This window comes from Rosa rugosa, chromosome 4 (genome assembly GCF_958449725.1).
Source record: "Rosa rugosa chromosome 4, drRosRugo1.1, whole genome shotgun sequence".
NCBI classification, from domain to species: Eukaryota; Viridiplantae; Streptophyta; class Magnoliopsida; order Rosales; family Rosaceae; genus Rosa; species Rosa rugosa.
The window spans coordinates 17,982,902-18,007,176 of record NC_084823.1 but is presented as its reverse complement, the minus strand read 5'-3'; the positions used below and the strand labels follow the sequence as shown (position 1 = coordinate 18,007,176).

Below are 24,275 nucleotides of genomic sequence, written 5' to 3'. Positions count from 1 at the left end.
AACTAGAGTATATCCCAAAATAATATCAGGAATCTCTACAGAGTGTTTTGTTGAATACAAATTTATTTTCCTTAAGAGAAATTAGTGATATATAACAGGGGCCAACTGAAATTTGTTCTTTTTTATTTTTTTATTTTGGACATGGGCAACTGAACTTGTTAAAATGAGTTGATAAAATGAGACATATATGTATATGTGTATATATACTGATTTGTCAGAATGAGTTGAATACAATTTGACAAAAACGGGAAACTGAAATTGAGAGGATCCAGCTCCTTTACAAACATGATTGAACAGGTCAAAGAGGCTATGAAAAATGAAGAACAACAAAGACAAATATATGCTGTTTTGCATGAAAGTGTAACAACATGATGAAATAGCAAATCATGATTGGATACGTGGCTCTACTCCTATCGTTGAACCTCCATGTTTTGATGCTCAAATTTCGGTTATTCATGCTTGTTTGAAAGGAGCCATCACACTCTGTTCAGGAAAAAAACAAATAACAAAAATTGGGATCCAGAGAAAGAGAGGAACAAAGAAGAAGAAGAAGAAACCCACAAAAAAAAAAACAAATAAATAAAGAAGAAGAGAGGGCAAAAAGGCGAGGCTGTCTTTCTTGTCTTCTTTTCTTAACATCTCTCCTTGTGTTCCTCTCAATAATTTCTCATTCTGATGGCTTCAAGCAAATTCAGAAGAGCCTTGGGTGCCGTGAAGGACCAAACTAGCATTGGCCTTGCCAAAGTTGGCAGCAGCAATTCTCTAGCGGATCTAGACGTCGCCATTGTAAAGGCTACGAGGCATGAAGAATGGCCAACCGAAGAGAAATACATCAGAGAGATTCTTAGCTTGACATGCTACTCACGCGCATACATCAGTGCCTGTGTCAACACCATCTCCAGGCGCCTCAACAAGACCAAGAACTGGATTGTCGCCCTCAAAACCCTCATGTTGATCCAACGGCTGCTATCCGAGGGTGATCCTGCGTATGAACAAGAGATATTCTTCTCCACGAGGCGCGGGACTCGGTTTCTCAACATGTCCGATTTTAGGGATACTTCGGGCTCCAATACATGGGACTACTCTGCGTTTGTGCGCACATATGCATTGTACCTCGACGAACGGCTGGAGTTTCGAATGCAAAGCCGGCGTGGGAAACGCAGTGTGTTCGGAATAGATGAGGAGGAGGATTCGGATCCAAACCAGCAAGCGGGTACTAGGACCACACCTGTGCATGAGATGAGGCACGATAAGTTGTTCTCAAGGATGCAACATTTGCAGCAGCTCCTTGAGCGATTTCTAGCGACACGTCCAACAGGTTCGGTTTGACTATAAGACTCCTCTACAATACTCCTAAATCGTAACCCTCATTTTTAATTTCATTTTTCAAAAAGTGTCCTTTCATCATTCTGCCAAAAGTTTTTATTTGTGTCCAACCTCACCATGAAATCAAGTTTTAATGATCTTAACTGTTAATATTTTAGGCTATCGCTTAAACGATTTCTACGAAAGAAATACATAATCGAACTTAAACCTATACAGCCATTGATAATGAAAGTATTCAACCAATAAACTTTTGTAGATTTATATGATCACATGAAAATATTTCAATTCAAATGGTTCGTTTTTGAATTTTTAAAGAATATTTTGAATCTAAGAAACTGGATGGCGTAGTTCGGTCACCCCACATGCAAGCTCTCAATGAATTGCATGGCTTAAATGAGGAATCCTTAGTTGTCAGCCCAGATTGATATACATATTATTTGTATATACATTTTCAATGATCCGAACAGTATTCTTTATTGTTTTGCAAGTATTATTGCCAAAAGAAAAAATCATTAATGGGACATTGCGAAACTATTCATATCTTGTCTCTAACATTTGTCTACGTGCATGGCAATGTATAGGTGAAGCAAAGAACAACAGGGTTATAATAGTGGCTCTTTACCCGCTAGTGAAAGAGAGTTTCCAGATATATTACGACATAACAGAGATAATGGGACTCTTTATCGACCGCTTCATGGACCTGGAGGTCCCCGACGGTGTCAAAGTATACGAAGTATTCGTTCGCATCGGAAAGCAATTCGACGAGCTGGACGTGTTCTACAGCTGGTGTAAGAACGTCGGCATTGCACGCGCCTCCGAGTACCCGGAAGTCGAGAGAATCACACCGAAGAAGCTCGAAGTGATGGACGATTACATTCGAGACAAGTCGGCTTTGGCGCAAGGCCGGAAAGTAATTATGGCACTAGAGCCAAGAGGTGAATCCCCTGTGTCGGAGGAGTCCAAAGAAGAACCGGATATGAACTCCATTAAAGCCCTTCCACCGCCAGAAGACTTCGTGGAGGCTCCGGTGGAGGAAGAGAAGGAAGAGGAACCGATTGTCGAGAAAGAGGAACCCAAAAAACAAGACGTGGGTGATTTGTTGAACTTGGGAGAAGACGCCGGCTCCAGTGAAGAGAAAGGTGACAAATTAGCGTTGGCATTATTCAATGGAGCGGAGGGTTCCGCAACCTCCACCGCGGGTCCGCAACCGTGGGAAGCGTTTTCAGAGGAAGCGGATTGGGAAACGGCTCTTGTCCAATCTGCAACCCACTTGCCAAACCAGAAGGCTTCTCTCGGGGGAGGATTCGACTTGTTGGTGCTGGATGGAATGTACCAACAAGGACAAGTTACGGCGGCGATGGCTGGCCCCGGTTATGGAACCAGCGGTAGTGCAAGTAGCGTTGCATTGGGCTCTGCAGGAACCCCGGCCATGCTAGCATTGCCTGCGCCACCAACACAGTCGGATGATAATGGTGATAGGTCTATGGTAGTTGGAACAACGCAGGTGGACCCATTTGCAGCCTCGATGGTGGTGCCGCCGCCGTCGTACGTGCAAATGTCGGATCTGGAGAAGAAGCAGAAGCTATTGGTGGAAGAACAGTTGATGTGGCACCAGTACGCAAGGGATGGGATGCAAGGGCATATTGGATTGACAAAGCTACAACATAACCCTCATTATCAACCAAACATGGGAGGTTACACTCACACTTACTGATTAATTCGATCATGATCATCAAAACATGGGTTTGTTAAGTATGAGCTAGGGTCAATTAACCTCCATGTGTTTGAGTTGGACATATTTCCTTTTTCTTTTTTCTTTCCTCTTTTTTGGGTGAGATTCAGTTTAGCAGTATTTCACTCGGTACAGAAGAACATCACTTTCGCTTAAACATATGGGTAGGAAAAGTGGAACAGATATATTAATCCTTGTAACCTCCAAGTAAAAAAGAGTTGTAAATGGATACATGTACAAAAACAATTATGATCTTGAAATGGAAAAATACGTATAGTTCCTTCAGTGCAAACTAGCCCCACAATACTAAGAGCAAGTTCACCCGTTGAGTCACCAGGTCACCAACTATTCACTACTTTTTAGTGTTAATTTCACCCTCTGGGTCACGAGCACAGTGTATTTCGTGCCCTGGGTCACCCTGTACAGTGTTTTGGGTCACCATGGTGACCTGCACAGTGTATTTCGTGCCCTAGGTCACGGGCACAATGTATTTCGTGACCCAGAGAATGAAAATATACACTAAAAAGCAGTGAATAGTAGGTGACCCGGTGACCCAACGGGTGAACTTGCTCTAACAAAAAGCAAAGCTGTAGTAAATAGAAGAAGGCAGTGGCACAATAGGTATCATATGTTATGATACAAAACTATGGTATAGAGACTTGCCACTTCTTTCATGTCGAGCATCCAAGTGATATGAGTGAACGAGGATATATTCTACCCCAAATTATAAAATAGTCTCGGACCATAGTACACGTGGTGGTCCGAGGTGATATTATTGGCCCATATTATATGTAGTTATTTCTGATTTGTCTCTTAATTTAAATTTTGTTTTCATCCCCCTTGCATAGTCCCCACCAAATTCGAGTGATATTATTGGTTGTGACTACCACATGGCAGTGCCACGTGGTACTCTGGGACCACAGAATAATTCCTCCGAAAAAAAGAGGTTTGGTTATGGAATTTTTGTTAGCGACAGTTAAGAACTTTTGGAGCGTTTGATATTTGGGTCCTTTTTTTTTTTTTTTGAGAACTGAACTAAACATATATTAAATCAAGGTATAATACAAATGAATATAAGTACATGCAACTGAGGGCGAAAGGCAGGACAAAAGTGGTTACCTACTAACTACGTCGGCTGCCTGTAACAATCGCAAAAGCAAACTTATAAACATACTGGAAGAAGTGAAAAAAATATCTTCACTTATTCTCAAACCTATTCTAAGGGTGGTCTCATTAAAGCCTTGTTCGGATAAAAAATCATAAATCCCATTAGGACAAAACTCCGAACCAAGGAAAGATTACCACCACATAAAAGAGAGCAAATTGTAGGTGACCATTGTCATTTCATATTAAGATATCTCTCGCTTGGTAGAGATGACTAGAGTAGCAAACAGTCAGCAACATGAGTATCAAAAATCATTCTTGAGTATCAAAACTAAGTATCAGCAAAGCACGTGATGAGGGCCTTTTTTTCAGTGATGAGGGCCTTTTAAAGTATGGATTAATGTCAGTGCAAGATGGGCCCGACCCTAAAAACCGACCTAAAAGTAAAGGTATTGCTCAACTGTTCTTATTTGAATATTGGTTAGAACAACTGCTAAGTAACTACTAAAAAATTGCTTTCAACTCCAATAACCGCTTGCTGAGCCTACACACCACCAACGCTTGAACCATCCACTGACGATGTTATAAAAGAATTCTCGTCGGTTTAAGACGTTGAGTCCCCTTCAATTCCTCTGACGAAAATCTAGTACGATCCACATCAAAATTACTTTCTGAAATCTCGATTAGAAGCCACCTTCACAGTCAAGCAAAAATGATATTGATATTGTTTGCGTTGTCCAGAGCTGATTGAGATCCCGCATGCTAGTACATTCAACTAGGTTGAGAAACTGTTCCTTCAAGAGGACGTACCGAAACGATAATCCTCAGAAAACAGAACTAAACTTTTAGCAAAACTTCGCATAAAACAACACTGTCTAGGATAATCTAGACATCTCTCATTGGAAAAGTGAGAGAGAAACTTCTGGGGAGGGGGGAGAACTTAGGGATGAAACTTGCACCATTAACTGACAAGGTAGTATTTAACTGCTTTGTCAATAACAAGCGTCAAAAGGAACCGACTCCGATTCCATTTCATCCACTCGCTAAGACAGTGAAGCACGTGTCCACAATTTCCTGCATATTGAGAAATGATTAAAAGAAGCAATAATAGCCTGCATAAAGAAAGAATTAATTAAAAGAAGAAGCAAATGAATAAATTTAGAAGCCGCTAGCCGAATCATTAAGAATGTCTTGGTGTGTGCTACAAGCGTCGTTGTCAATGACGTTCCAATCTTTATTCATCATTAATTATGTCCTCCTTTCAAATAGCCTTATGTCCAAATTGAATGATGTCCTTCCTTCTGCGGTTAGTCCCCTTCGTAGACTGAATCTTGGACAGTATATTGTATTGCAGGAATTTCATCATTTCCCGTCCTCTTTCAGTCGCAACTTATACCGCAAGCCAAGCACCACACCCTCGCCTAATATTTGGGTCTAGTAGTCCTTCAAAAACATGCATCAGAATAAAACCTTAGTATTGAAGCATCTCATTACTATTACTCAAATTTCAAGAAAAAAAGTATGAAACATTCATTTCAAGTCATCCAAAGATCTACTATATATACCGACGATGTGAAAACATAAAACCTCTGGTTTTTATTCAAAAAAAAAAAAGTGAAAACCTCTCGCTCTAGGTTCTTTCTCTTCCTTTTGAGAGTCGGTGGCAATCATCCTCCTCCAAGGGAATTTTTCCTAGATTCGTACAAGAATATGAGGCTCTTTGCCTCTTCGATCTTTTTATTTATTTTTTTCTGCTTTTTGTCCAGTTTATCTTCTCCTTGTTGGGTCTATTTGGCTTGTATCTCTGTATATTCCCCTTGGCTTCACCCATATTTTCCTAGATATTCTTCATTTTCTCTCTCAAATTCCTTTCCTTCCTTGTGCGCCACTGTCTAGCAGCTTTTATCTTATCGATCCTGCCATTATTTTTATATTTGCTCCTTAAAACTCTATTTTAAACAGGCTTTACCCGTTAGTGAACATGAATTCGAACCCAGTTGTGCAACTGGGGATTGATTACCCTTTGGTGCATTTATGGATCTTGCTCTTTGATCCATTTATGGACCTTACTATTTTTCTTCTTCTGCTTTTCTGCTTCTAATGGTGGTAGAATGTGATCTTAGCGATGATTTGAGTATCATTGTTATTTGTTGTGTATATGAAATAAAGATGTTTGGATGTTTAATGATTAGAATCATCATCAGTGCCTCCCAAGATGTTTTGATCTCCTTAGATCGTGCAATTTCCTGCACATCGAGGATGACGCTCTTGCAATGTTCCCCTCTTTATTGGGTTGCTGCTTGAGTGACCATTCGTTTAGGCTCGCTTGGTTTGCTAGTTGTATTTTTCTTTGGGTCTTTTCTTTGAGATTTCCTGTTTTTCCTTTTTAAGTTTGTAATATTTAGCCCGTTCTTTTGGTGTGTTTCTCTTTTTCATTCAATGAAATGATAGTTTGTTTGCGAAAACAAAAACAAAAATCATCCTAAAATCAAAAACTTGATTTATGGAATTAAAGATGCTAAAGTTTAAAGATTCAATTACTGAAAGTAGCTTTTGGGATGGGCAGAAAGTTGAAAATAACTTTTTACCATTGGACTTTGATTAGATCTTGCAAATTCCTTTGGGGCATGTCTTGCCTGGTATTGGAGTAGTGATGGTCTGTATCTTGTCCGAATAGTTAGAAGACAGCTTTAATACTTACAGAAATAGAGAGGTTTGCACACAGAGTGGCTAGTTCCAAATCTGCCCCACATTGTGCATTTTGGAGGAAGCTTTGGAATTTTCCAGTTGCAAACGAATTTAAACTTTTTCTTTGGTGTGTTGGCTAGTAACATTCTACCTACAGTTTAGAATCTTTAGGTGAAACAAGTCCTTCCAACACCTATATGTATACGCTGTAGTAAGAAGATTGAACAACTTGCCATACTTTGTGGGAGTGTAGTAGAGTTTGGAAGGTCTGGGAACAATTAGTGTTAACAGAGGTGTGGTTGGTGGAAGCATAAGGATTTTATTTCAATCTTTTTTAACTTTTCCATTTTTTAAACTCTGAAAAACCTGGGGCAAATTATTTATTTATGTAGGTTAATTTGGGATGACAGTAATCAATTGGTGTTTCAAAAATTTGTGTGTAACTCCTTGCAACTTATTGAAACTTCATTATCTTTATCATTTGAGACTTCACATGGCTGATTTGGAATAACTCTTTGGTTGTTGTTGAAATTTCACATTTTCTAAAAGGTGGCAAGGTGGGAACACAGGTTTTTTTGCTTTGAAGCTGGAAAAGCCTATGAAATGGTGGAATGGAGTTTACCGAAGGCGATCATGCTTCAATTCGCTGTCAATAGTGACTTGGGTGAAGTAGATTATGAGGTGTGTCAAACTGGTATCATATTCGTTTCTACTCAGTGGTGAGCCTAGAGGAAAGATATGTCTGTCACGGGGTCTTCGCCAATGTGACTCCATTTCACCTTGCCTTATTTCTATTATGTAAGAAGGCATTATCCAACAATATGATATTCATGGGTCTCTATCTGCTCAGGTGCACTAAGTAATAGTTCTTTATTTTTTGCTGATGATTCTTTCATCTTCTTCAGAGCTGAGATGTCGGAGTGCTTGGCCTTGCGTGAGAATCCGTGGAAGTATGAGAAGGCATTGGCATTACAAATAAACTTCCAAAAAAGCTGTATTTAGTTTAGTTGCAATGTTCCACTAGGGTTTGAATATAAGTTGAGCAACATTCAAGGGGTTCTAAGAGTGGAGAAGCATGACAAGTATCTCAGTCTCTAACAGAGCTTAGTTGTTCTAAAGAGGAAGCATTCCGTTCTCTCACAAAGAGAATTAAAAAAAGGGCATAGGGTTGAGTGTGACTGGGAAGGAGATCCTAACTAAGGCGGTCTTGCAATCTATCCCTATGTACGTTATGAGCTGCTTCGAACTACCATAACACATTTTTCATGAAAGGCATACGCTTATGTGCAAACTTATATATTACAATGCTCTGTGGGCTCACTCCTGCCCCTTCCCTCCTCAAAATTATTCTTAAACGTGCGAATCCTAATACCAAAGTTTAATGCAACATAGCTCAAGTCAATTACTGACACGTGTCACCAGGAATGGACTTGGCCCTATCTGTCTAAGCTAGCTAGATTTTTTTTTTTTTTTTTTTTCAATTTGCATGCTTATCTATATCTACACTCAATCCTATTAACCATATTTATCTAGTTATCCAATTATGCTCATCACGTTTTTCACATATATGCCCGAGGAGAGCAGAACTCATGTGCCTGAGGATGCGGTTGAAATGCAAGGAACGCTTAAACTTTACAGTTATCCTGGTTAAATTGTATGACAATTTTGCAAATCTGCAAGTTTTATAGTATCTTTACGTATTATAGATATTTATTTGTGATGAATATATATATGAGTTCTTTTTTCTCCTTTTAAACCTTTCAAAAGATGTGACAATTTTTTTAGTTTGCAAATTTAGCAATTTCATTATACACACACACACACACATATATATATATATACATACATACAGTCCTTCTATGCTAAGGAGGTCCTTAACTTAGCTTATGGTACGGATTTCCATATTTTGACCACTTTTTGATCACATATTCACATCTTAACCATTCAGTTTTTAGGTCATAATGTATAGATCATATCTGCAAATTTTCAGCCAAATTGATGATTGTTAAGGTATCCAAAACTGCAATTCACACGAATGAACCGAATCTGTCAAACCTGAACCGTTCGTGTAAATTGCAGTTTTGGATGCTTTAACGATCAATAATTTGGCTGAAAATTTTCATAAGTGATCCACTCATATATACTTAAAAATTGAATGGTTAAGATGTGAATATGTGATTGAAAAGTCGTCAAAATATGGAAATCCATACCGTAAGCTAAGTTAAGGATATCCTTAGCAGAGAAGGCATATATATATATATATATATATGGCCCTTCCACTAAGAGATCCCTTTTTTTGGCCACTTTAAGAGATCACTTATTAGGCCAACTTTTTTGTCACATATCAGCATCTCCACCATTTAGTTTTTAGGTCTCTATGAGAAGATCATTTCTGTATATTTTCAGCTAAATTGATAATGTAAGGGTATAGAACTTGATCAAATCAATGGACACACCGAATCTGTCCAACCTGAATCATTCATGTTCATAATAGTAAATCATGATTATGAATACCCAAACTATCATCAATTGGCTGAAAATTTGCAAAATGGATCTACTCGTAAAGACCTAAAAACTGAACGGTTGAGATGCCAATCTGTTACCAAAAAGTTAGTCTAATAAGCGATCCCTTAAAATAGCCAGAAAAAAGAATTCCTCACTAAAATGGCCATATATTAGTCACACATTCATATATGTGTATGTGTGACTTATTATATATGCCCTTTTTTTGTCTGAGACATATATATATTACGGAATGGGTAACGACACTATAATAATCGTTGATAGTGAATCAGAATTCTCCGACACAGTGTCATTTTCTGATTCTGCCAACTTGCAAATGAAGACCATAGTTAGTTGCCACTCGAAGTGCATGTAATGGAATTTATTTACAAGATTTTTACTAGCTTAGCCTAGCTAGTTGCAGTAGTAGTAGTGAAATAATAATACAATTGGATAAAGTTTCATAATGTAAAATGAGGCACGCGCACATAGTTAGGTCTATCAAATCATCTTCTCCTTTCCCTTCTCACCTCTCTCGATCTTGCGTACGTTTCCTATCTTAGTTTGGCAAACTTATTTCATCAAGATCATCCAAAGATAAGTACACCTCGTCCAAACATGAAAGCTCTGTCCCATCATCGTCCTCATCTTCGTCGCGCTCATAAACTCGACACAACACGTATCCGCTATATTCCTGAGAAATGTTTTGCAAAAGTTTATCAGTTCATGGCACGCATGTTGTACGTAGACTTATGCAGTTATGCTTGATGAAAATACACATGCACACAATGTGAGAGAGCATAAATCTTTCGTATAGTAAATGAGTTGGTTTGCTAGCTATTTGATACTGCGAGTGTGATTACATTAACTGCTTTCGAATTCCGGTGACCTCTTCTCTTCAATGATCTAGTGGTGGAAGAAGAGGCATAAGTATCCGAATCTGCAGAGAGACGATACTCATGCATTGTCCAGTTTGTTTGGATCCCCGAAGGAGCTTCTCCCACGTAGAACCCGAAGTATCTTTTGATTCCAACTTTGTTGTTAGAAGTAAAAGATATGACAGGTTCCTCGGTGCCTAATGGCTTCCAATATCCATTACTCGTAACCCGATTTTGCATCCTCCTGCTATAGAAGTACCACTGCTTACCCTCACACAGAGCCTTACCTGTACATGTTATATGTATTAATGTTCGTACAGTAAACAAAGTAACTAGCATATTAAAGTAATAAAGGAGCGAAATAAGGGCAAGAGCAGTCTTGTTATATACAGGAATGCATTGGATTAATGGTACCATTTAGTTCCCATGGATCGTATGGATAGAGATCGAGATCAGGAATGACATCGGGGTGGAGGGGTAAGAGAGCTGCCTTGCGTTGAAGGAAATGGACAACGAGCTCTTCATCTGTTGGGAAAAATCGAAAACCAGGAGGGAGCTGAAAAGGGTTATCTGTCATCACAAGAAACCAGAACAAGAAGAAGAAGAGGAAGAAAAAGAATAGTAGCTAGCGTGTAAACGAAGTTTCAGCTGACAATGGTATTTATAGCCTCTGTAAAGCGAGAGAGAGAGATGAAGTGAAGAACAAAAACAATGGAGAAAAAAGAAAAAGAAAAAAGATAAGTGAGTGAATGAGTGACGTGAAAAAGAAGGTGGTTTTCATAACAAATGGAGGAGTTGATTGGTTAGTTGATGATGATGGTAAAAGTGCTCTGAGATGCAAGGCGGCGGGCAACTGTGTACCTGTTTAGATACTGAGTGCTGTCAAATGAGTGGGACATATTTCTGTGCCACCAAAATTGTTTACAAAATAAAGAATAGAAACTTCTCGTTTCAAAAAAAAAAAAAAAAAGAATAGAAACTTCTTTAAACAAAAATATAAATGCTTTTACATTTCTTGAATTTTAACGTAGGCTAATAGAATATGAGTTAAGCGGGTTATTTACAAATTGGCAAGTTGATCTAAACCCAACCGCTTATTAATCGTGTTTTGACAAGTTGACATGTAAATGACCAATTGTTTAATCATGCGTATTCAACCCGGTTAAGCATGATGACACTGATCAGTGGCGGACGCAGCTAAGGCCCACTGAGGACAGCTGCACCCACTCATTTTCTTGGTTTTGTTTGATTTGCTTTATAGTATTTACCATAATGAAATCGTTTCAACAATATTGCCCCCGTTGAAGAGCAATAAAAGTCTCTACTCTAGAGTAATACAAGACTTTTACTTGTAGTATTAGTAAAAAACTATGTTTGTTGGCCCACAAACATAAAAGAAATGAATAAAAAACTCTCTTTCTAGTCTATTTTACATGTATTGTTAATTATTTTGCAGATTGTTGATTGCCGGTTCTCTTCTTCTGTTTTCGGAAATTCCTCTTTTTTTTTTCCTTGTATATAATTAGAGTTATATTGATTGATAGTTGTTATGTTTTGCTCAAAAATGCTTTTTTTTTTTACTGTGAAGTTGTGGAAGTATTAAAAGCAAATATTAACCCATCTTTCGTTAAGATTCATTCTATTTCTTTCAAAAAGATTTTGTCCCCACATAAATATAATCCTCCGTCCGCCACCACGGACACTGATTGTGGCATTATTAGATCTTCAATCGCATATGCAAATAGCGATGCAAGGATGACTCAGCAGTGGATCATTGGTCAAACTTTCGGCATCAAACGACGAGATCGTAACTTCTATACAGATAATACAGGCAGTGACATTGGACAATGATCGACAACTAGAAAAAGAAAGGTAATTTCAAGAAGTGACTGCCGATGTAGGAGTTTACAAGCATCGGATTCTTGTATATTGAACCCTATTATTTCAACATCATTGCTGAGAGGGTAGGCCGGCACCAGGGAGGGGGAAGAGTGTGCCTACAATGGGTGGGGTTGTTGGGTGTACTTTTTCTCCTTCGAGTATTATACAAGGGTAAACACAGGAGTTAAACAGAAAACAAAAAGGCAAATGAGTAGAGCAAAGGACTTGTACTTGTAGCAGCTGCAATAAGAGTGAGTGGCTGCGCCACATTGATACAATCTGTATATATGTATTTACTATTTAGAAGAACCCAGAAATAAAAAGTTGATAATGTGAGTCAGCATCATCACCACTTCATGCTGAGATCATGCACCTCTTGCCATCCACGTCGCACACATGAATATGGGTTTGGTCGTGAACCAATTTTAAGTTCGAGTGTGCCCATACACCAATAATTACTTGCTCATAATTACTAGTCTATATAACCTCTGGCTTTGTTCTTGGCTTCTAGGCTTCTAGCCTTGTCTTAAAGACTGGACATCAATATTTAATAGGAAAATTTGGAAGATGTTATAATCAGCATCAAAAGTACACTGCATCTATTCTCTAATGAAATTGTCGGATAAAGAATGCATATACACAGATGACAATATGTACAACCTAACTACCTAAGGCCTTCATGCAAAGTAGATGCGATGAATCTCAATAATCCATATATTTACTTCAAAATGTTCTTTTAGTTTTGGGGGTGGGGGCTTCATACTTGGAACCTCATTCAACATTGTTGTCAAAAGAGACACCACTAGCTCAAAAGCAGCTAGGTAGTTGTTTGCAAGTCCCTTTTTGCCCAAACTTTTATGATCCCGGGTTTGCACTGTGTGAATATGCCAAAGGTCTGGGATCGATGCTTCTTTTAAAGTGAAAGATGATCAAATGATTTCACTCCTAACCCCATGGTGACTCGAACCCATGACCTCAATCTTCGGTAGTGGATGCTCTAACCACTTAGCTAACACCACTTCGTCTGGGATCGATGCCTCCATGGCTTACATCACGAAATGACAATTTAAATAGATGAACAAGAAAAGTGCTCTAGGGATGGATTAAGCGATTTGAAACTAATCCAATCAGTGGTATATAATATATATAGACGATCAGACGCCAATTTGTCCATTCAAACATATAAGATTTTTCGGACTGAGTTTCACTTCTAAATCTAACCATGTCATTAATGCTCACTTCCATATAAACACGCTACAAGGGAAACCTTACCATTTTTCAGCCAGCAAATTTTACTTCCTCATATGAATAAGTTCGAACCAAAATCACTCAACTGGAGTCAGAAAAGGCATTAGCATTGCGTCTAACTGAACTCAGCTGCTCATGTAGTGATCTGAATTTATCCTTAAGCCTCTTGATCTGCAAGACCAACAGCATGTTGGCAATGGGTGAGAACCAGAGCAAGTGAGTGAGGAAGAGAGCCAATTAACAAGTTAAGTGGAAGAAAGATATACCCTTTTAAGCTCAACCTCTACGTCTCGCTTTCGCTGGCCCAGTAAGTTTCGCAGGTTTGTGATATCAAAAATATTATCCAAATCATCTTCAAAAGCAGATTTCAAGTCTTCTCTAAGGAGTGCAGGCAACTTATCTACAACAGGCATCAAGAGAAAGCAGTTGAACTGCAAAACAAAAATGTGAATTTTTAAGAACCATTGGGATATAGTAATAAATCATTGTAAAGGCAAGCTCAAGCTTAGAAACAACAAGAACTTCTGTGATGACAAGAAAAGACAACAAACCCATAATAATAATTAATGGAAAATGATGGAAGCAGAATAAAAACAATGCTTCGATTAATGTTGATATAAACAACTGATTCTTTACAATGCATCAAGATCAAACTCTCCTTTAGGTTCTATCCCAAAAATACACGTCAGCAACTGATAGTACCTTCTTTTTAGGGTTTGGATTAGGTTATGATGATGGAGTGTATAAAAACATTTGGAAGAGATGGTTTTCATTTCAAATGCTTTTCAATTGATGCTTATACACCACACCATATACCCTGTGACATTCTTTGATTCGAAGGATGCTATCTTTCAGTTTCTAATCCCACAAAGATTCCAAGCTTTCGCAGATAAAATATAAGATGCATTTTGGCTTCCAGACTGAAACAAAGTTGCCAAAACTCAATTCATCAGTGGCATTTTATATTTGGGAGATCATCCAATGACATGCACCTCTCTTTTTTTTTTTTTTTTTTTTTTTTTGAGAAGAATGACATGCACCTCTCTTATATAGAGTAAATTGAAAATTATCTATCATTCTCTTAACCAATGGTAATAGTTGCCATCAATACCTAAAGCTCTTGAATTTTTGCCGGAACCAGCTGCCTACCTTCCCACCCAGTAATATACATATGTAGAGAGAGAGAGAGAGAGAGAGAGAGAGAGAGAGAGAGAGAGAGAGAGAGGACAAGATGGGTGCTCTAAGGGAATCACAAGCCTTAACAAAAAAAAAACTGTAATTTTGATTAAAATCATGATGCGAATTTGTAAGCCAATAGATTTCTTGAACAATTCAAATATGTTCAAGTTCAGAGAACTGCACATATTCTACAGCCACATCATCCACAAAGCACAGGACATAAAATATCTTCATCAATTTTAATTAATATTACATACCTTCAACTCCGCGGAGGCCAAGAAATATTCTCTTATGCCATGAAATATCTGCTGCACCAAAGCATAAACAATCCTTTCAGATGAAGGAGCAAGTTTCCTATTCCAAAGTGTACTATCTAGCAGATCAGCCAGCCTTGTTTCTGTAGTTTGAATAGAAGTCAAGTCATTGCCGGAGGCCAGATGACTGAGCTTCACATCTGCCCGTGACTTGGTGTCCTTCTCAATGGCGACTGACCCAACTGCTGAATCTTGAGAAAGACCAGAAGACACAGAAGTACCACCCACAGTGGTATGTTCTGTTCCAGAAAATGAGTCCAAGAACTGACGTAACCCAGCACGATTCTAGTAGGCATCCAAAGAGATGTCAGACACACAAATTGTATGGGGAAAAAAAATTTACAGAAATAAACTGCTGACGGTCCAATTTCAATAAATTGGAATCATGTGAAACTTCAAGACTTGAATTTCCCTTTCTGCAGGGTACCTCTCTATGAATTAGGAAAATGGCATGAAATATGGATTAAAAAAGAAACTTAATCCTCACTCAAATTCATGAATGATTATGCTCCGTGATATACATTAAGATCCCCACAGAGGCATGACTCCAAAAAGAAATTGATGCATAGACAGCAAGAATACAAATGAAAAAATAAACAATTGTATTCTACAAGGGTTGTAAGCCTGTAACAGATATCTAGTAATTAACTTATCCTGGAAAATCAATTACAGGTTACTCTTTGTTTTTACTGAGCCATAAGTAAAACAAGTTGTTTCTTGTTTTCCAGATTGTTCAACTAGACATCATTTTTAACTGTATTTTGATTGCTGTAGCTCTACCTTCTATACTTTTTTTCTGGCACAATCAGATCTTCCTAATTTCCTATCTCAATAAAGTAGACCAATCTGAAATCAGAGCATACAACAAGTAGCATTTTCAAAAATTCAACTATGACAACCTTATTGTGAAGAGACCATGTGACGTAGCGTGTGGTGCTTACTAAATCCTCCATACATCTGCAGCAAAAAGACATTTAACAAGAGAGCATATAGCAATGTAAGAAGACCAGAATAAACAAACATTAATAAAAAAATTCTTGATGATTGTATTACCTCAAGTCACTGTTATTTTACCAATCAGTAAATTATATCTTATAATTTCTTTGCAAGTGTTTGCATATGATAAGTAGCATAGGAGCACTAACTAGGAGTTAACCGAAATTGCCAGGCGGTTTACTTACATACAGTCTGGGGTTTGAACCCCCTTACAATGCCTATCTAGCTACTTGTAGAGTTTCCTGTCTCCTAAAGATAGGGTTCAGCAGGAAGCCCAGTTTTTAGCCTGGGTCCACGTAATGGGTTGGGGGGGATTTCTGGGTATCAAAAACGAAATAGCAGAGAAGCAAACTTAATTCCATGAATTGCATATTAATCTATCTGCAGTTTGGAAGCTTGAATTGAAGATAATGATAGTGCTTGCCATTAGGCATGTATTCATGTAAGGGAACACTTGAACATCGCATACTTCCACACTAAATTCATAGTTTACCAGACTGAACAAAGTGATTGATTGTGTGGGGCCATGAATGAATGTGTAATCCTAAGTGAAAATTTGATGACATAACCCAAAAAAAAAGTAGACAACTATAAAAAGCCTCATATCGGAAAGGGGTCCGAACAAATTATAGATAATGTAACTGGTTTATTTACATTTCGTGATGCCTTACAAGTTACAACTGTTATAAAGGATGTCTGTTTCTTTTATCACATTTGAAAATTGTATTAGCTTTGACTCCTTTGATCTAGTTTTTGTAGGTATTTTCTTTTCTGTATATATCTATTAAAACACCACCCACCCACCCCCCACCCAAATGCATTGGCAGAGGTCCAGGAGTTCACGTCTTTCTTGAGGGTCCTTGGAAGCTACCCCATGGATATGACCCTTGGTGTCTTTCACGGGGTAACTAGCGCCAATTATTAGTTTATTGCCAAAAAAAAAAAAAAAAAAAAAAAACAGAGAGAGAGAGCAGACGCAACAAAGAGTTTGCTTAATAAATAGCCAGAGACAAGAGATATAAACCGTGAAGGAGTTTACTTTTCACGACATGCCCTTTCGGTAGATTCTGCAAAGTCATTGAATGCAGAGGCAACACGCCTGAGAAACACCTCATGGCCACTCAAATACTCACCATCTTTCTGTATGAAGGAAGAAGAAATTGCAAGATTTTACTGCATAAAAATTTAGAAAATGTATCCAATATTTAAAAACCATAATCTATACAATATGGAGCCCATACCTGAAGAAGATAAACAGATATTGGAAGCAATCTCTTCAGAATGTGCAAGAGTCTACCACCCAACTGCAATAGTAGAGAAACATTATTTTTCCCACAGATGGCTAGCAACAAGCAGAAACCAGTCAAATTTACCAAAATTTCCAACTGGTATCATCTCAGCATATGCCAGTCATACAAGTTATTTACTTTATATCCAGTCCAATTCATCATAAATCTAGATATAGCGCACAATGAATGTAGAATTCAAAGAAGAAAAATATAATGTTCACAAAATTGGAAAAATCAATCAAGTACAGAAGTTAGAAGCTCTCTCTCTCTCTCTCTCTCTATTTATATATATATATATATATATATATATATATATATATATATATATATATATATATACCCAGTCTAATTCATCATAAATCTAGATATAGCACACAATGAATGTAGAATTCAAAGAAGAAAAATATAATGTTCACAAAATTGGAAAATCAATCAAGTACAGAAGTTAGAACTTAGAAGCAAATCTCTCTCTCTCTCTCTCTTCACAATTCGTTTTCTCCTCTGCCTAGTCATTGATCCTTGGGTGAGTCACGAAAACATCTCCATCCTCAGTCACATATTGAAGCACTTTGGAAGATCAATTTTTATTTTTTTTCATAAACCCCACTCACATGTCAGAGAACTATGCAAGATCTTTTTCTTCTTTTTTTTAATATAACCCTCACCCAAATGCCAATACACTCACAAATACTCCTCTTGTCCTCCAAAAGACCCCCTGCTTTTCCTCCTAGAAGCAATAATAGCTTGTCTCCTCATCCAATGTATGAAGCCAATGCAGTGCTTCATTTGAATGAGGAGCGTCCACTGGTAGGGACCTTGAAATGCAAGGTTTGGAATAAGGCGGTCAAAAACTTCTGTGTCCTATTTTCATCGTAACCTATTACATTACCCATTCATTCAACTAACTAACAAAGAGATTTTTATTTTATATTTTATTGGTCATGAGATTTTGGCCACAAACTTTTTATTGATTGTAAATGTACATTAGGATTCTGTTCATAATCGAACTTCTGATAGCAAATGACACCAAGTACCTACATTGCACCCCTCATCACAGAACATGTGTCACAGGAAAAAGATAAAAGGAAAATAAAAAAAGTAGAAAATACAGAGAAATTGTTCATTACCTGATGAAGGAAAGGCTCAAATGTATCACGAGCCTTTGCAACAGCTATTACACAAGCTGTCCTGTTTTATAAGAAGTATAGTCGAAAAGTGAAAGAGATCAGAGGAAAATGAAATAAATAGTAAGTAAAGAAAAATTTAGAGCACAATTGTGACAGATATAGGAAAAAAAAAAAAAAAAAAAAAGAGGAAAAACATGATCAATTTATACAGGTATGAGTATGACTAAATCATAAAGGCATAAATACCTAGAGTAGTTTGTTCCATCATGTAAATCTTCAACTCCACATGCATTCACGATTTCTTCCCTTGTAATTGGAGGGCATTTTGTTCCTCCAACTACAAAACGAAACTCAGCCATGGCACGATGGTATTGTGCACCCCCATAGAGACGCATTCCTGCATTCTACACACATAGGACACACAGTTCTTACATTCGTACATAAAGTCTAAAAAGGTTCACGTCAGTTTGCGTCCACAACAGAAGAAAAAGTTATAGAAAGGATATCAGATAAACAGAGAAAGGCAGGCAATTCTGTGGCCTGATTTTTCTCATGGTTTACTAATCAGTGCCAGAAGTTACAGAAAGGATAGTACTAATTTCAGAAAGGGTTTACTTACATAAATTTAATAATAGAATATGCAACGAATGCAAAACTCCAAAATAAATAAATAAATAGGTTCGTAAAAGAATAAAATTCTTAAAACCAGAAAAATTGCAATCAGAAAATTCTTTAACTCACAGGTATAAGCTTGTGAGGGAACTGAAGGCCATCGCTACTGACAAATGCTCCTCCGTTAATTCGCTCATCTTGTAGTGTTTCTCCTTGAAAAGGAAAGGATGATACAAGGAAATTAAAAGAGGCAAGGAACAACACAACATGAAAATAGATTAGGATTATAAATGCAGGTGGTGGAATTGATGTTGATATTTGATGGTTTCAACGATAAGAAAAGTTATCCCTTCTTGGTAACCATTAGCATACATAGTCTGTTAAGCAACATAATAGTGATTTACCAAATTTGTCTGGCGGTGCAACAACTGTTCCTTTCAATAGCAATGATAACTGAGGTATAAAACAAATTTTGTCAGTAGAGATAAACCTATAACAGGAGCATTATTTAAAGCAAAAAAATAAGCATGTCAAACACTGGAAAAAACAAAATAAGAAACTAATAAAGAAAGAAAAGAAAACTTCATAGAAGATAATGAGACTTTTACAATAAGCACGGAAGTACTACAAACTAAGCATTACACTAGCTCAAGCAAATCTTTCCAACGCGGAAGGATGCCGCCGAAAAGAATGGAACGCTCCCAACAGTTCTAGAAAAAAAGGCCTTTATCCACTTTCAACCACAACTAACATGAGGTCCATGGAGGAGACATCTCAAAGGGGTCCTACTCCTATTTCGTAAAGTGGCCATTCTCAAGTATCAAAACCCAAAGTTCCAGTAAAAAATATCAATATATAAGGCCACCACGAAAAGATAATAAGAAATTAATAACAACCTATAACTTCTTGTCAAGGATAATGCCACGACTAAAGTTACCTTCGTCAAGAACATATCATGAAATAATCTCCCTTTCTCCTTTAGTTTCAGTTCATCCAAAGTGCTGCATCAAGAAATAATGCAACATAACTAACTAAGTAACTAGCCAATATAAAAGAAAGAAACCGATGAAAAATGTTCGCAGTAGGTTGTTTTTATATACATTTCCCATGTCATGGTGTATTCAGTTTAAGCAAATGAAATGAAATAAACTGAAATCATACTGTGAATTGCATTAAGAGAAAGTGCTTTGTGAGTTTAACTATGAACCTGAGTTCTTGATTTATTTCATTCATCCTTCTTGTTGCACTCCGGTATTCCTTCTCAAGAAGTGGAATGATCAGTGGTACATTTTCCATGTACCTTGCAATATATAATCCCAAAAAATTTTAGGTCAAGAGTTGAGCAAGTTATTTTGATCATAACAGGAAAGTAGAAATTATTACCTTTTCTGTAGCAATTCTTCAAGAAAAGACCTAAGTTTACTTACACCTATCCTACTTCTCTCTTGTACAGACAGTGACCGGCCCAATTTTTCCTCTAAGCTTGCAACATCTTCCTTTTCTCTTACAGATATTGCCTGCATTAGAATATATTACAAACATTATATGGTTTACAATCAATGTCATATCAGCACAACAAAAATCGTATTTCAGGTCTTGGGTAGGACTGCATTTCTCTCTTCAGAAATACCAGGTTTTATCCAAAATAAGGGGGCCAAAAAAAAAAAGACTTACATAAGTAGGCCGACTAGTAACAAAGAGTACACAGAAAATAATTTGTAAAAATTATCATATGAGGATTAGTATCTTAATTAATTATATTCTATATAACTTCAAAACTGCTGCTTTTCAGCTACTAAAAAGAAAAACAACACCATCTTATGAAAAAAGTATATTGAGTACAGATAACTCTCTGGCAGCCAAATTATCACTAATGGCAAAATATTTCTTCGAGTAGTTACAATCATGTGAGCAACTAGATAGAAATAAACCCCATTGTGACTTCAGAAACCACCTTAAACATCTGGGTAAAAGTGGATTAGATATCACAACAAATGCACCATAAGATAATACATCCAACCTAAAGCTTAGGATTTAGATTCTTAAGTGATAATAATTCTAAGTGGCGAAATATAACTCGGGACACACAATGAATATCATTATCCCTCCTCATTATTGATTTTCAACAAAATGAACACAAGATAAGCGAGAACACCTGTTTAAACTCATCATTAGATCTGTAAACCGAATCATGTCCAAAACCAACTCTTCCAGACGGCACAGAAGTAAAGAAAGGCGAGTCTCCCAAGATGCACCCATCGAGCATACATGTGGGAGGTGACAGAAACACTTCCACATCTGATGACCGTGCAAACTGGGGTATTTTCGTATCGAGCTTGGTTGAAACAATTACAGTCCTCGAGAGCTCAGGATCGATCTGCACATGACCGAGGCAAAGATTCAAGGCTTCAAACAGTTGAACAAAACTCAAACCAGTACAGCCAAACACCTAAAAACAAAAAGAGGGACGACATACTTGCATTACTACCCTCCGCGTAGTTGCATTACTCCAGTCACTGCAATCTTCAAGACACAATATAATCAGCTCTTTATGCTGCATTTTAGCTCGCACGAGTGCTTCCACCGCACGAGCTTGAACCTGAAACTGACGTAACAACCATCAATCAACCACCATCGCACTTCCAATTCAGCCAGGACACGCTCCTACACCCTAAATTACTACTCATTCATATCGAAGTTGACCAGTAAATGTTATCACTCATATCAAGTTTGAATCACACAATTTCGCATAAAATTCATACATGAATGAGCCACATTGAACTTGAATAACTGTAATCGAGTTCGAATTGACCTGCAATGCTCGATTTTTGGGGCCGGGGGCAGGAGCAATGAGGCCGGGAGTGTCGATAATGGTGAGGTTGGGGCAGTACTTGTACTCGACTCTAATAATGATCTCCTTGGAGGAAAAGAGACAAGGCTCCTTCTCGAGCCTCATGTTCTCAGCCTCAATGTAAGCCTGGATGTCCTGGAGGGACTTGGGGTGGGCCTGGGCCGGGTCGGAGTCGGAGACGAGGCGGCAGAGAGGGGAGTGGGAGTCCGGGTCGTACTTCATGTGGAGAGTGATGGGGCGGCGGGTCTTGGTGCCGCCGCCGACGTGGTTGAACTGGAAGCCCATGAGGGCTTCGACCAATGCGCTCTTGCCATCTGTCTGGTGGCCGACGACGAGGACGGCGGGAGCGTCGAAGGGAGTGTCGAAGGCTTGGGCGAGGCCGTGGAGCTCGTTGTAGGCCTCGTACAGACGGCACTGCTCCTCCCTATCCATTTCTCACTCTAGTCTCTCTGTGAACAAATGAGGAGCGTGGGGGAGGTTCAAATTGTCTCTGTTACTTTCATACGGGGGGTTGGTCATTATCTTTGTCCTGTGTGAGGGAGCCATTTATCGCCGTTAATTTTTCAAACCGGTTAAGTCTAAAAAATTAATAATAACGGTGGAATTGAGGTTTGATGAACTGTACCCGCTTCGTAATAAGGGTAATTCCCTCCAAAAATTCGCACGTTCGAGCAATTTCTATTGACATTTTAACTCGTGGAACATGTCAACTAAGATTCGTAAACTCCGCCAGTTGTTAAAATGAGGAACAATATTAAAATGAGGACATTCTAATTAACGGTTGTGAGACTCATTTTTTTATCACATTTCAATAAATCAACCTTTAGATGTCTACATATTCATGAGTAGGTTATTTCTACAAATTTTCAACCAAATTGGAAATCGTTAAGATATTCATAATCACAATTTATCATTTATGAACATGAAAGGTTTAGCTTTAACATATTTGATTCGTCCGTTGATCTATTCTAGCTAGTCTAGTACCTTAATAATTAGCAATTTGAAATAAAATTTTCACAAGTGGTCAAGTGGTTTACTTATGGATACCTAAACATCTAACGGTTGATTTACCGAAATGTAATTGAAAAGTGGGTCTCACAACCGTTGATTAGAAAGTCCTCATTTTATTAGTCCTCATTAGCGCATCTCCCTGATAACAAATACGCTATTTGTATTTCTCATACTCTAGGTGATAGAAAGAGTAATAGTAAAATGAAGAAATATCTCAATGAGAAATTAAGAGGGGTGTATTGTATATAGAATTAGTGGAACTTTTAAAGAAATCTATGGAATTTAAAAGTCTGGGTGTATTTAATATAGATTTTTAACAGTCCATGAAAGTCTTGAGGTATTCAATTAGAATTTTTAAAGACTTCATGAATTCCACCAAAATCTAGGGGTATTCAATTAGGACTTTTAAAAATGAATAAAAGTACAGAGGTATTCAAAATATCATTCATACTTATGGAATTAGAAAATCATGGATAATCATGGACTTTGTAGTGTTAACTATACATACCAAACTCCAATAATTTTCTGGCCTCCACACCAAGGATTTCAAAAAGTCTATCAAAGTTTCCTCTTCAAAAAAAAAAAAAAAAAGGTCTATCAAAGTTCTTCTCTCTACGCATGAAGAAGTTTGTCCTTCATCATCTCTCTTTCTTTAATTTTTTGTCTTTTCTCTAATCTTTTATGATATCAACCTTTTTTGATACCCAACATGTTCATTGTAGTTGTTGAATGTGATTTTTGTTTTTTTGTTTTTTTTTTTTCAATTGTGATACTTCGAACCCTAATAGCAATAAAAATGATTTATGAAACCCTAAAACTCAAATATTGTGGTCTAACCCTAAGACCTTGAACCATACTAAATTTTATCTTATTAATTAATTATTCTCATTAATTTGAATTTATATTATGGTTCAAAAAAAAGGTTGAACAATTGAATTTCAATTGAATGATTATAGATCAAGACATGCATTGACCAATATTGCTACAATATATGTTAATCGGCGAAAACAAAATTGATGAGAATAATTACCCATAAACATCAAGTGATCTATATTGTATATTTATGTTGTTGGGAGATTAGGAATGAGAACAAACTCGCTAAACAGACTAACAATAATTTATTTGAGTCAATTTCTATTAGAAGATACAACAAGTTATTATTTTATTTTGTGTTTGGGCTGCATTTGTTTTATTTATTTTTGTTTTTGTTTTTTTTATTATTTTTATTTTATTTTGTATATCCTAGGAAATCTGTAGAAGTCATTCATAATAAAGTATATAGATTTTCATGAATCAATAAAAGTCTGTTGCTAAAATCAATGGTTTTAAGAAATCCATAACAGTCTATCAACTTTTTAAAGAGTCTGTGGACTTTTCAAAAAGTTTGTCATTTAAAAAAAGTCTGCACAAATCCAAATACAATACACCCCCTAATAGTAAAAAAATTGGGCTAAACCTGTTGAAATAGATTGACATTTTATCAATGAGAAATTGGTTAAAGAAATTATTGATTCGTCATTTTGAATGAATAATGCTA

At 37.3% G+C, this 24,275-nt stretch overlaps 3 protein-coding genes across 3 annotated transcripts; 1 reads left to right on the top strand and 2 right to left on the bottom strand.

Annotated features, from left to right (window-relative positions):
• The first annotated feature begins 480 nt into the window (after positions 1 to 480).
• Positions 481 to 3,343, top strand: LOC133741900 (putative clathrin assembly protein At1g03050). The gene is made up of 2 exons (XM_062169615.1): positions 481 to 1,318; positions 1,908 to 3,343. The coding sequence occupies exons 1-2, from the start codon at positions 676 to 678 to the stop codon at positions 3,038 to 3,040; spliced, it is 1,776 nt and encodes a 591-aa protein (XP_062025599.1). The 5' UTR covers positions 481 to 675; the 3' UTR covers positions 3,041 to 3,343.
• Positions 3,344 to 9,607: 6,264 nt separating this feature from the next.
• On the bottom strand, positions 9,608 to 10,841 carry LOC133707462 (NAC domain-containing protein 104-like). Its single transcript, XM_062133032.1, has 3 exons — positions 10,645 to 10,841; positions 10,216 to 10,517; positions 9,608 to 10,046 (listed from the first exon to the last, which is right to left on the bottom strand). The coding sequence occupies exons 1-3, from the start codon at positions 10,805 to 10,807 to the stop codon at positions 9,912 to 9,914; spliced, it is 600 nt and encodes a 199-aa protein (XP_061989016.1). The 5' UTR covers positions 10,808 to 10,841; the 3' UTR covers positions 9,608 to 9,911.
• A 2,381-nt stretch (positions 10,842 to 13,222) lies between these two features.
• LOC133745258 (dynamin-like protein ARC5) lies at positions 13,223 to 22,235 on the bottom strand. Its single transcript, XM_062173318.1, has 16 exons — positions 21,689 to 22,235; positions 21,353 to 21,475; positions 21,032 to 21,253; positions 20,260 to 20,393; positions 20,084 to 20,176; positions 19,814 to 19,877; positions 19,281 to 19,329; positions 19,006 to 19,088; positions 18,511 to 18,668; positions 18,265 to 18,325; positions 17,090 to 17,152; positions 16,888 to 16,988; positions 15,752 to 15,809; positions 14,796 to 15,137; positions 13,626 to 13,790; positions 13,223 to 13,530 (listed from the first exon to the last, which is right to left on the bottom strand). The coding sequence occupies exons 1-16, from the start codon at positions 22,157 to 22,159 to the stop codon at positions 13,441 to 13,443; spliced, it is 2,277 nt and encodes a 758-aa protein (XP_062029302.1). The 5' UTR covers positions 22,160 to 22,235; the 3' UTR covers positions 13,223 to 13,440.
• Between the last annotated feature and the right edge of the window lie 2,040 nt (positions 22,236 to 24,275).

Excerpts from the sequence above, each read along its gene's own strand:
- LOC133741900 (XM_062169615.1), top strand. The coding sequence starts at position 676 with ATGGCTTCAAGCAAATTCAGAAGAGCCTTGGGTGCCGTGAAGGACCAA. Across the intron at positions 1,319-1,907 it reads TCTAGCGACACGTCCAACAG|GTGAAGCAAAGAACAACAGG; the intron begins GTTCGGTTTGAC and ends GGCAATGTATAG.
- LOC133707462 (XM_062133032.1), bottom strand. The coding sequence starts at position 10,807 with ATGACAGATAACCCTTTTCAGCTCCCTCCTGGTTTTCGATTTTTCCCA. Across the intron at positions 10,518-10,644 it reads CGATCCATGGGAACTAAATG|GTAAGGCTCTGTGTGAGGGT; the intron begins GTACCATTAATC and ends TAACATGTACAG. Across the intron at positions 10,047-10,215 it reads GGAATTCGAAAGCAGTTAAT|GAATATAGCGGATACGTGTT; the intron begins GTAATCACACTC and ends AACATTTCTCAG.
- LOC133745258 (XM_062173318.1), bottom strand. The coding sequence starts at position 22,159 with ATGGATAGGGAGGAGCAGTGCCGTCTGTACGAGGCCTACAACGAGCTC. Across the intron at positions 20,177-20,259 it reads GAAGAATTGCTACAGAAAAG|GTACATGGAAAATGTACCAC; the intron begins GTAATAATTTCT and ends ATATATTGCAAG. Across the intron at positions 19,878-20,083 it reads GAAATAAATCAAGAACTCAG|CACTTTGGATGAACTGAAAC; the intron begins GTTCATAGTTAA and ends TTCTTGATGCAG.